The sequence below is a fragment of the Pseudomassariella vexata genome (genome assembly GCF_002105095.1).
Source record: "Pseudomassariella vexata strain CBS 129021 chromosome Unknown BCR38scaffold_3, whole genome shotgun sequence".
NCBI lineage: Eukaryota > Fungi > Ascomycota > Sordariomycetes > Amphisphaeriales > Pseudomassariaceae > Pseudomassariella > Pseudomassariella vexata.
The window spans coordinates 2,605,365-2,616,679 of NW_024467958.1; the positions used below are offsets into that span (position 1 = coordinate 2,605,365).

The 11,315-nt window shown below is 52.0% G+C and overlaps 3 protein-coding genes across 3 annotated transcripts; 1 reads left to right on the forward strand and 2 right to left on the reverse strand.

Moving 5' to 3' along the window:
• Positions 1-3,093: 3,093 nt before the first annotated feature.
• BCR38DRAFT_406773 (SGF29 tudor-like domain-containing protein) lies at positions 3,094-4,092 on the forward strand (the record flags this gene model as incomplete). The annotated part of the gene is made up of 1 exon (XM_040858086.1): positions 3,094-4,092. One exon carries the CDS (start codon positions 3,094-3,096, stop codon positions 4,090-4,092), a length of 999 nt encoding a protein of 332 aa, XP_040719179.1.
• A 3,423-nt stretch (positions 4,093-7,515) lies between these two features.
• On the reverse strand, positions 7,516-7,959 carry BCR38DRAFT_482366 (uncharacterized protein; the record flags this gene model as incomplete). The annotated part of the gene is made up of 2 exons (XM_040863492.1): positions 7,516-7,664; positions 7,725-7,959. 2 exons carry the CDS (start codon positions 7,957-7,959, stop codon positions 7,516-7,518), a joined length of 384 nt encoding a protein of 127 aa, XP_040719180.1.
• Positions 7,960-8,476: 517 nt separating this feature from the next.
• BCR38DRAFT_424627 (major facilitator superfamily domain-containing protein) lies at positions 8,477-11,022 on the reverse strand. Its single transcript, XM_040859670.1, has 12 exons — positions 10,507-11,022; positions 10,406-10,451; positions 10,306-10,337; positions 10,125-10,249; positions 9,898-10,061; positions 9,740-9,823; positions 9,506-9,682; positions 9,365-9,448; positions 9,019-9,302; positions 8,936-8,963; positions 8,803-8,877; positions 8,477-8,748 (listed from the first exon to the last, which is right to left on the reverse strand). Exons 1-12 carry the CDS (start codon positions 10,742-10,744, stop codon positions 8,592-8,594), a joined length of 1,494 nt encoding a protein of 497 aa, XP_040719181.1. The 5' UTR covers positions 10,745-11,022; the 3' UTR covers positions 8,477-8,591.
• Positions 11,023-11,315: the final 293 nt, after the last annotated feature.

Consider the following 11,315-nt stretch of genomic DNA (forward strand, 5'->3'; position numbering starts at 1 on the left):
CTCAGCGAGGGTGGTTGTTATCCCTAAGCCTAATAAAACGACAGCTCAGAAGCAGACCCCTGGCGGCTGGCGCCCCATTGCCCTGCTTAGCACGGTAGGGAAGGTAATAGAGACGGCGATGAGCCAGCGTATCACCAAAGTAGCTGAGGCGGCCGGCCTACTACCAAACGGCCAAATGGGTAACCGCGCTGGGAGGTCCACCGAACTGGCAATACGTATAGTTGAGGACGTGGTCTATACGGCGTGGAGACGCGGGGGCATCGCCTCGCTGCTACAGCTAGACATCAAGGGGGCATTCGATACGGTCAATTACAGACGGCTGATTTCCATATTAGCCCGGAAAGGCTACCCGGAGTGGGTTCAGGAGTGGGTACGCAGCTTCGTGGAGGATAGGACGGTACGCCTCCGGTTCGATGGCAAGGAGTCAGAGCCAATCCCCCTACGAGCTGGCGTCCCCCAGGGGTCACCGCTATCCCCGATACTGTTTATATTATACATTTCAACGCTGTACGAGGAGCTAGCGGAGCAGCACCCACTACTTTTAGTAGTCGGGTTCGCGGACGACACGAACCTGCTAAGCGTCGGCACCGATCCAGACACGACCTGCCGCCGGTTGGAGGGCGCATGGGCTACGTGTCAGCGGTGGGCAGTGAGACACGGGATGGAGTTCGCCCCTGACAAGAGTGAGCTAATGCACTTTAATAGGGCCCGAGAGCCCTTGCCGCAAAGTATTCGCCTTGGGGACGCCACAGTGTCGCCGATAGTCTCAGAGAGGTTCCTAGGAGTCTGGTTCGACCGCAAACTGACGTGGCACGCCCATGTTGACCGTGTTAAAACAAAAATGGCAACTCAAAAGCTAGCCCTGACAAAGCTAGTCAATATGTCGTGGGGCTGCGATCTTATACGGGCGAGGCTGTTACATACGGCGGTTATCCGTAGCGCGATCGCCTTCGGAGCGACTGCGTGGCATAATATAAGTGAGGAACCGGCAGGGCCAGCTAAGGGCCTGATGGGGATACAGAACGAGTGCCTCCGGGTAGTCTGTGGCGCCCACAAAGCGACGCCGGTTCGCCACCTGGAAGCAGAAGCAGCAATCCCGCCACTAGACCTCTATCTTAGTGCCCGGGCTGCTAAGTTTGAAGAACGGCTACGGCTTAGCGGGAAGAGAAATCTGCTTCGCAGCGCGAGCGCTAAAGCGTCACATATACTCCGGCAGGATAGGCAGGCGAAGAGGAAGCAAGCGTCGCAGCTACTCCGACCGGCAGGGTACACTATGGAGAAGGAGGCCCGGGGCTCTGAGTGGATGAGTGAGGAAAAGGAGGTCCCGGCTGCCCTCCTCGGCCACTGGAGGAAGAGATGGCTCACCGGAGCAGAGCATCACGATCGCCAGCGACGCGCTATCGCTGAGGAACCGGAGGGCCCTTCGATGCAGATACCGAAAGGGGGCAAGTATTTCGGCCTGAACCGACTGGAGGCGTCTACGCTGTGCCAGATCAGGACGGAAAAAATAGGACTAGCAGCCTTCTTATTCAAGACAGGGGCTTTTGGCGTGTACTCGCCGCTATGCCGCTGTGGCGACACCCCTGAGACGGCAGAGCACGTAATCCTCTTTTGCGGGCTGTTGGAAGGACCGAGGGAACGATTACGGGCCGCTATCGCACCACGGCCACTATACTCTCGCAGAGACCTCGCAACGGCAACAGGAGAACCAGTAGTTAGTGGGACTATTGTAAGATGGCTGCTAGGGACGGGTCGGACAGCTTCAAGGCCCAGATAGCATCGATCTTCTCAGGGGAGACTTTTTGTTGGTAGGTTGAGAACCAACGTAGTATGATAGTGAACGCAACGCAGTCGCCAATAGGGCGAACCGACGACGCAGCGTATGTATGTAGTCCAGCCATTAGCGCACGGTTTGACATACGGGAGTACTGGTAGAGGTACCGGGGGCTTCGAGCCTACGGCGTATTTAATAATAATATTTATTTAAGCGAAAGGGTGATGGGGCATGTTAACAAGAAAGAGACCCGGGATGAAAATTACCAAAGGTATTTTAGGTTGCTAGCAAAACGATCAAAGCCCGTCCGACTGTCCAAGGATATGAACACATTGATTAAAACGCCACGAGAACCTCACAATTCCACCCACTCCGAACCAACCAAGTCGGGCTACTGGTCTTCAGCCCATTCCCTGGAAAATAATAGAATATAAAGCAGACAGCCTGTAAGGAGTTTCTATTTGCGAGCTTGCATAACTAGCATACATTTGTACCGCAGCATGATTGCCGCTGGAGGGGGGTCGCAGTCCATGGGAAGTCCGGGAACGGTCCAGAGGCTCTGATAGTCCCACGACCCAAGAGCAAAATGACGAATTCTAGGAGTAACACAAGACAATATTCATCATTTCAGGCACTAAAAAATGGCTAGCCAACATTTTCCCCTTCCTTATCTTCACGAAAGTACGACTAGACTAGTGTTTGAACAAATTTGTTGGCTAATATGGTGTCATGGTCAATCCCTAGACAGTGCAAGTGAGGATTAGCCGTCGAAAGCCGTGTAGACAAAGTTTTGATGACTTTATCAGGGAATAATACTTGACAGCTAAGGTTAGCACTGAATCAGCTAATATAAACCACGTCACCCTGGCCTAGAAAATATAACAAGCTAACGTTCAAAAGCTGTGCGAACTTGATAAATTGAAACCACCATACTAAAGGCGAAACGTTATCCGGGAAAATAATAAACTGCACGTGGTATTCAATGTTAGTGTTCGTAATTCGAAGCGCGCAGTTGACCAAGTGAATTTTGGATATCTATGTAGTAGATTAAGTCGAGAAGGTGGATTCTAGGATAGCCCCTACACAGTTGCAGGATCATCGTAGGCAGATTCTGCCGGGGTTTACCGCCTTCCTATGACATCAGCTTCGCGTCTTGCGTTGCAACAGGGGTAGACATAACCTGTATCCATCAATTGCTCGTGCCTCCCCACGAGCATGTTGACGTGGCGCCCTCGGTGGCGCCCTCGCACGACGTCTCTGCTCACCTGAGCTCAAGCCGAGCTGAGAAGCAGCAAACCGACTAAAACAGCCTTCGAATAATGTCGTCGCAGCGTAACCGCCCGCGGGGCCCCAATCGCAACAGCGAGGGCATCCACGGCGAAGAAGTGCAGCTATGGGAGAGCTGCAAGACCAAGATCCAAGGCGTTATCGACGGTTTTAATGAGAGCAGCGACAATGTGCACGAGATCCGGGACCAAGACCAGCGCATGGCTGAGAAGCGCGACACCAAGGGTTTCGGCAGCGTTGCCACGGCCGACTTCAGCGTTCTCGACAATTTACTTCGCAAGGGTGTCAAGATCAACGACGCCGAGGCTCAGAAGCTGCAGGGCATAATTGAGGAGCTGAAAGTCGTGCGCGCTGTCGTGAAGGCCAAGGAGGAGCAGCAGGAGCAATCGACGTCGCGCGCTTCAGCCCAGCGCGCAAAGGAGGCCTCTGCTGCGGCGTCTTCGTCCGTGTATGACTTCGATGGAGCGGGCGACTCCCCTGTCCCTTCGCCGAACCCGACCGTATCGAGGCGCATGGGAGGCAGCGTTGGAAGTAAGGGCGACCGCGACTCGGTGCCCCCGAAGCTCGACCGCTCGACTCCCGCAGCCAAGGCTGGTAGTGCTGAGCCACAGTCCGGGACCTCCAACAATCTAGCCCGCTCCAAACAAACTTTTGCACGGGGCGATGAGGTGGCATTCAAGCCCAAGCCAACGGCGAACGAACAGACGGACTGGATACTTGGTATTGTGCAGGGCGAGGGTAAGAGTCGTCGGTACAAGGTTCTCGACGCCGACGTCGACGAGGCAGGCAACCAGAAGGACTTCCGGACGAGCGCGAGCAGCATGATCCTCATACCAAAGGAGGGGACGGTGCTGCCGAATCTAGAGAATGGCAGGGTGGTGTTGGCGCTGTATCCTAACACGACGACGTTTTACAAGGCTGAGGTCATGGGCATGGATGAGGGGAAGGTCAATTTGAAGTTTGAAGGCGAGGAAAGCAATAATACAACCCAAGCTGTGCTGCGGCGCCATGTGGTCGAGTATCGGGGATAGCGGCTACGTGATCGATCTCATGGTTAACGCGATATGGAACACCACGGGCATGTTCGCTTCATTAGGTAAGATTATTCATTTGATGGCTTGTGTTTTACCATAGGCAACTGGGGATTGGTGGAGGGGGTAACCAGATAACAGCCATGAAGACTCGAACTCATCCGCAAATGTATGATCCGACGCTCCAAACCCGCAGCTCGCACCGTGCTTGACGCCAATTATATCGTTCTCGCTTGTCTTCCTGTGCAACATTATGGTAGCCGGTGGCAAACCCTGCAGCACTGATCGATGGGGTACCTAGAAGCACCTCCCAAAAGTCTGGGCCCCACCCCAACATTCCGCGACGCGCTCGCTTCCAACTCAAAAACTTCATCAAATGTACCTGCCTGTCAATCGGCCATCAGCAACCATGAAAGCCATCTCCAGGAAAGCTTCTACGCGCGTTATACTGGCAAATCACCGTTATGGCCAGGAGTGGTCGTTGCAAGCGCGTGCGACCATATCTGCGTGGCATAGGTCCGGCCTAAGTATCAGGCCCGGTACGTAGAGCTTTAAATACGGTGCATCGGTCGTTAAAGCGTACAAACGAAACGCAGTTATTTACTTCACACACCCGCCCCTGTGTATCCTGGTCGATCTACCGCACTGGACTCATGTCAAGAATGTCAAGTTCATTGAATTCGTGCCAAGTCAGCTGTGTGGTCAGATCTGTTGATTCGTGGATTGATTGATGATAAGTCTAGGTTTCTATGTAACGCGGTAACAGCGTTGGCTTTATTTCCACTTTTGTGGGGCCTAGGGCCACACCTGTGGGGCTTAGGGCAAGCCACACTCAGATCTACACCCCGCCCGGCCAATCCACTCTAACTAATCGCGGTTGCTGCTATACTATGTATAACCCAGATTATTCGAGGGAAAACCCTGAATCGGCTAGTCTAAGCTATTGAGTGGTGAAGGAACAGCTAGGGTTTCCGCTAAGCCGGTCGACCCCATAGAACGCCTTTCAGAGCTAGAATCTTCACTACTAGCGCTCTCTTCGGAAAATTTAGTCAACTGTCTCGTTAGTTAAGCAAAGGAATAAATATCATCGATTTTAGAAGGGTAGGGAAGTAGAATTAATAAAGGTCTATACAGGTGAAATATCGCGTTGGGTTACGATTCTCCCAGACCAACATTCCTAACTTATTATTATTATTATTAAATACGCCGTAGGCTCGAAGCCCCCGGTACCTCTACTAGTACTCCCGTATGTCAAACCGTGCCCTAATGGCTGGACTAAATACATACGCTGCGTCGTCGGTTCGCCCTATTGGCGACTGCGTTGCGTTCACTACCATACTACGTTGGTTCTCAACCTACCAACAAAGTCCCCCCTGAGAAGATCGATGCTATCTGGGCCTTGAAGCTGTCCGACCCGTCCCTAGCAGCCATCTTACAATAGTCCCACTAACTACTGGTTCTCCTGTTGCCGTTGCGAGGTCTCTGCGAGAGTATAGTGGTCGTGGTGCGATAGCGGCCCGTAATCGTTCCCTCGGTCCTTCCAACAGCCCGCAAAAGAGGATTACGTGCTCTGCCGTCTCAGGGGCATCGCCACAGCGGCATAGCGGCGAGTACACGCCAAAAGCCCCTGTCTTGAATAAGAAGGCTGCTAGTCCTATTTTTTCCGTCCTGATCTGGCACAGCGTAGACGCCTCCAGTCGGTTCAGGCCGAAATACTTGCCCCCTTTCGGTATCTGCATCGAAGGGCCCTCCGGTTCCTCAGCGATAGCGCGTCGCTGGCGATCGTGATGCTCTGCTCCGGTGAGCCATCTCTTCCTCCAGTGGTCGAGGAGGGCAGCCGGGACCTCCTTTTCCTCACTCATCCACTCGGAGCCCCGGGCCTCCTTCTCCATAGTGTACCCTGCCGGTCGGAGTAGCTGCGACGCCTGCTTCCTCTTCGCCGGCCTATCCTGCCGGAGTATATGTGACGCTTTAGCGCTCGCGCTGCGAAGCAAATTTCTCTTCCCGCTAAGTCGTAGCCGTTCTTCAAACTTAGCAGCCCGGGCACTAAGATAGAGGTCTAGTGGCGGGATTGCTGCTTCTGCTTCCAGGTGGCGAACCGGCGTCGCTTTGTGGGCGCCACAGACTACCCGGAGGCACTCGTTCTGTATCCCCATCAGGCCCTTAGCTGGCCCTGCCGGTTCCTCACTTATAGTATGCCACGCAGTCGCCCCGAAGGCGATCGCGCTACGGATAACCACCGTATATAACAGCCTCGCCCGTATAAGATCGCAGCCCCACGACATATTGACTAGCTTTGTCAGGGATAGCTTTTGAGTTGCCATTTTTGTTTTAACACGGTCAACATGGGCGTGCCACGTCAGTTTGCGGTCGAACCAGACTCCTAGGAACCTCGCTGAGACTACCGGCGACACTGTGGCGTCCCCAAGGCGAATACTTTGCGGCAAGGGCTCTCGGGCCCTAGTAAAATGCATTAGCTCACTCTTGTCAGGAGCGAACTCCATCCCGTGCCTCACTGCCCACCGCTGACACGTAGCCCATGCGCTCTCCAACCGGCGGCAGGTCGTGTCTGGATCGGTGCCGACGCTTAGCAGGTTCGTGTCGTCCGCGAACCCGACTACTAAAAGTAGTGGGTGCTGCTCCGCTAGCTCCTCGTACAGCGTTGAAATGTATAATATAAACAGTATCGGGGATAGCGGTGACCCCTGGGGGACGCCAGCTCGTAGGGGGATTGGCTCTGACTCCTTGCCATCGAACCGGAGGCGTACCGTCCTATCCTCCACGAAGCTGCGTACCCACTCCTGAACCCACTCCGGGTAGCCTTTCCGGGCTAATATGGAAATCAGCCGTCTGTAAAATAAATAAATTAATTACGCCACAAAGCCAACAACTTCCGCATAAGTCCATCTCGACACTATTATAGCACATACTATCGGATTGCAACCACTGGGAGTTGCATTGGTACTCCAAAGGTGCGTGGGGGCCCCTAAATACACGCAAATTATGCCGGTTTGGGTACGTACCCCTCTACACCTGAAGCCACAGTTTGGGACACAACATAGAATTCAGTCAATACATCGTAGATGATCTTATTCTGTAAACTTTTAGGGACATTAGAGTGTCATGCATTGCTTTTTCTTTATACGCAATAGCGCTGAAAATGGTATATCTTAGTGTCTGCTAAAAAGCCCCGCGGCTGATAAACCACACCTCCGAGCTGTAATTCCGGGAGTAGCCTCTAAATTTAGCTCGAGAGATCGCGAGTGTCACTTTCTTTATTACAGCCTGCTATAACTGACAAGGTAAATGGCAGTATCAGCCAGCCGGCTCCACGCTGCACTCCATGCGTTGGAGGTCATGCAGATAGCCATCCATGAGGCCTCTTAAGACACTCCAGGCCAGCTTGATATTTGGCTTCTCCATTCAAGAAGACTTCTTGATGGTGAAAGGCTTTGACCACTGAAATATGTCTTCATTTTCCTCGAGTGTGCAGAGAAACCCATACATAGGCTCGGTGCCCAACGAAGTCCACACCGGCCAGGTTAAGGAGAGCGCGTCAACATCGTAGTTAGCTACGCCAAAAGTGTCAGTATAGCAAGGAGACCCGAATATTTATGTGATTCTGAACGTACAGTTGACGAGCCCAGCTTCGGTCAAGCTGTTAGCGTCTTTACCGGCCATCAGATCGATTTTAACCTTGCCGGTATATTTGCCGGAGTTGGTCCATTTGATGAGGAAATCAGTGCCGGCAACTAGTTCTTCATTTTCTATGGGCGTTTCGAAAGCACAAAAGTCGGAGGTCGGCTGGGCAGCCAGAGCTGAAGTGGCGATGTAGAGGATCGAGCTGGCGATGGCGAGGACACGCATTATAACTGTAATGAACGGATGACGTGTATGAATGGTAGAATGGTTGGCAATGTGATAGTTGAAGTGGATGTTATGGGTGAGTTCTTGTTGAGCCAAGTGTCGATCAGCAAAGTTCCACATACTTATATCTGATTTTCCCTCCCTGGGCTAAGGGAGACGTGGTACTCGCAATCAAACAATGAGAGAAAGAATGATGTTGGCTTCACTTCATTTTCGTTCGCTTTCTTTTCAATCACGCAAGATGATGTTAGCCTGTGTCTACAAGTCCAAGTGCTTTCGGACAAAGGGTTGAGGCGACATGTTGGAGTGCTAGGAGGCTGTTGGTCACTGGAAGTATATCAAACAAAGGAAATATCCAAACACGGCGATAACCGTGGTTTGATGCAGAAATACCACCCAACGAGCTATCCGTGCTATTCAGAACGCGTTCATGTCTTTGGTGTCCCATCACAAGAGCCCCTTTCGTCAATGTTGGGAAATAGCGCATATGAACTCGGTTTTGAACACCGAATGAATGGTTTAAGAACTGTTATTAGGCACTTCGCGTTACTAGCAGTCCTATATAGTACTAGTTGTTTTGTTCAATGGAGGCCGCCCTTCACCACGTTTCTGTCTCGGTGGATTGTAGTACCTTAAACCGCCTTCACCGGAATTCCATGAACAACCTTCTCCTGCATCTGCTTCTCATGCTCCTCGGCCAAGACATCGGCAGGGATACGGTCCGGCGTAGAATTGACCAGAACAAGCATTGGACCTAGAGCGGCTGCCATGAGGCCAAATGTGACACAACTGACGGGAGTTCGTAAGCACCGTGCCGGGGAACTAAGCAAGGGGAACGCTTACAAGCCAATGAGAGGAGTCGTTTTGATTTGAGTGTTCATCCCATACGAGATTGCTTGACCAACTGCTTCAAGGCAACTGTCGTAATGTTAGATATTATGCAGGACTGAAGAGACGGATCCGGGGAATGACTTACCGGAATGCGGCCCCATTACGAACATTTGCTGGGACATGGTCAGCTTTGGTCATCAATAGCAATGTGTATCGAACTCTACTAACACTGCGCATCGGTCGCAAAGGATGACAAGAGCCAGTACATGTATGACTGCGACAGCGGCCCCGTCGTCTGCACGAAGAAATACGGAAGGAAAGCTGACGGATACAGTTGTGCGTCCCAGTCGATCTTGCCTGGGCTCGACTCATCGAATCGTACTTGCATGACGATGGACCAGATGTAGACACCCAGGTTGAGGATGACAACGGTGAAGAGGCCGAGCTGAGCTCTGCGGCGCTGGCTGAGGGACTTGATGTCGAGGATGAAACCGAGGCCAAAACATCCAACGCTGAGTTGTTTGTGTCAGTAGGTGGGAAGGCGAGGTTCTCATCACCAACTAAAACCACTTACATGCAGAAAAAAGGCGAGATGAGGGACGAGAGGGCGCGTGAGCGAACAGAGAAGTATGTGCCCAGATAAGTAGACCAGGAGCCACTGCGAATTTGCAGAGTTAGCTCCACTAAAATAGATCTCGGGAATATCACCACGTACCTGTAAAAGAAAGACCAGATAGCCCAAAGAGCCGACAACAGAATCAGCTTGGAGCTCATGGTGAATCGAATTTTCCTAAATTCCTGCTTCGTGCTGAGTGACTCGGAGACGAGAATCCGAGTCCCGTCGGACCTGACGACTCGCTCAAGGGGTGATATGAGCAACGCGAATGGTAATCTGTACCAATTAGTATGTTTCCATCAAGCATGGCTCCTGCTGGAAACGAGAACTTACGCCATGCATTCGATGATCAAAAACGCGACGTAAGTATCGGGTGTAACTCCACCCTCAGCACCTTTGCGGTGGTTCTTCGCCAAGCTAAAAAGATGGTATGCCCATCAGCCATGTGTCCATGAGCTCCTGAGCCTGATGGGACAAGGCTAATAACTCACTTAATGGCACCACCGACCAGTTGTCCGAGGTTTCGAGCAACAATCCACAGGGCCAAATACTTCCCTCGAGCACCGGAGGGTGCAAGCGACATGATGGCTCCAGATTCGGCGACATACCAACAACCTGTACCAATGCCGGTGAAGAAAGCGCCCATAATCAGATACTGCATGAGAGGCAACTGTCAGAGGTCGATCTCTCCATGGCGAGGACTGCGATTTGTACTGACCCACTGGTTTCCAAACTGGCTATTGCAATAGTAAGACGAGCCGCGGATGGGAAACGACATGGCGCCAACGACCAGAGACCACTTGACGCCCAGTTTGTTGACGATTGGTCCACCGAGTAGACACACTGAGGAGTACGTCAGGACATAAAACAACGAAGGATGGCGAAAGAGTAAGACAAACCAGTAGCAAGCAAGCTATAGTTGATGGCGGTGCTATTGAGGGAAAGAAATGTTAATATCTCATGTCACAAAAAGAGATCAAATGAGCTTTTGGGACGCACGCAATATTTGATGTCTGAGGAGTCGCCAGACCACCACCACCAAGACCTAACAACATATTTATTAGCCGAATTCCTTTCCACCAAAAACTACATGAACTCACCCGCAATAGCATCTGCCATAGCAGGTCCACAAAATGCCTGCACGCTCAGAAGCATCATCTGCGTCAAACTATGGTGGTACACCCGGCTCCAAAGGGGATTATCCCGCTGGTACGAGTCCATGTTGACCCTCTCATCTGCATCGTTCGTCGCATTCATGGGCAGCGATCCCCGCGCACGGAGAGCATCGTCGTCTCCGCCGGCGTGGGTGTTGGGTGGAGCGGCGTCGAACTTCGACATCGTGAGCAAGTGTAGTTTCTTCTTACAGCGATGAAGAAGTGCTTGGACTTCAAAGACTGGATGCGTGCAAAGGCGCTTGAGCACGCGGGCAGTAGTAATATTTAGCTGTCGCTACATCCCGCCTATATATGGTGGTCGATTCGGAGTTTTGCCCGAGCGGAGACGGTACTTATCTCTGGTGGATTTGTGATAATCGCGAGTCATTCCTATATCTGGGGGAAATTGATGGATTTGGAGAAGACATGACCATTCTCCAACCCGGGCCGGGATAGGTGGAGGGGCTGGAGTTGACGACCAGGGTGTGTGTAAGTCGTATGCGATGAATCGGTCGCCTGTGGCACAGATACCCTGTCTATCTGTGGATATTTGATAGGCGAGACTCAAATCCTCCGTACCAAGTACTACGGTATCAAGCCAAAGTTTTCACCCCCTTGACAAGTACCAGTGGACCACTGTCAAGGTAACGCTATACTGATTCTTGCCTAGCCTACTCATTGTAACGAAAAGGTACTTCCACCTCTGATTCCAACTTGCTGTTAACGCGTCCTAATTATCGCGTATTCAGCAACTA

Coding starts and splice junctions, on each gene's coding strand:
- BCR38DRAFT_424627 (XM_040859670.1), bottom strand. CDS start 10,744: ATGTCGAAGTTCGACGCCGCTCCACCCAACACCCACGCCGGCGGAGAC. Junction 10,250..10,305: donor CTATAGCTTGCTTGCTACTG/GTTTGTCTTACT, acceptor CGTACTCCTCAG/TGTGTCTACTCGGTGGACCA. Junction 9,449..9,505: donor ATCTGGTCTTTCTTTTACAG/GTACGTGGTGAT, acceptor GCAAATTCGCAG/TGGCTCCTGGTCTACTTATC.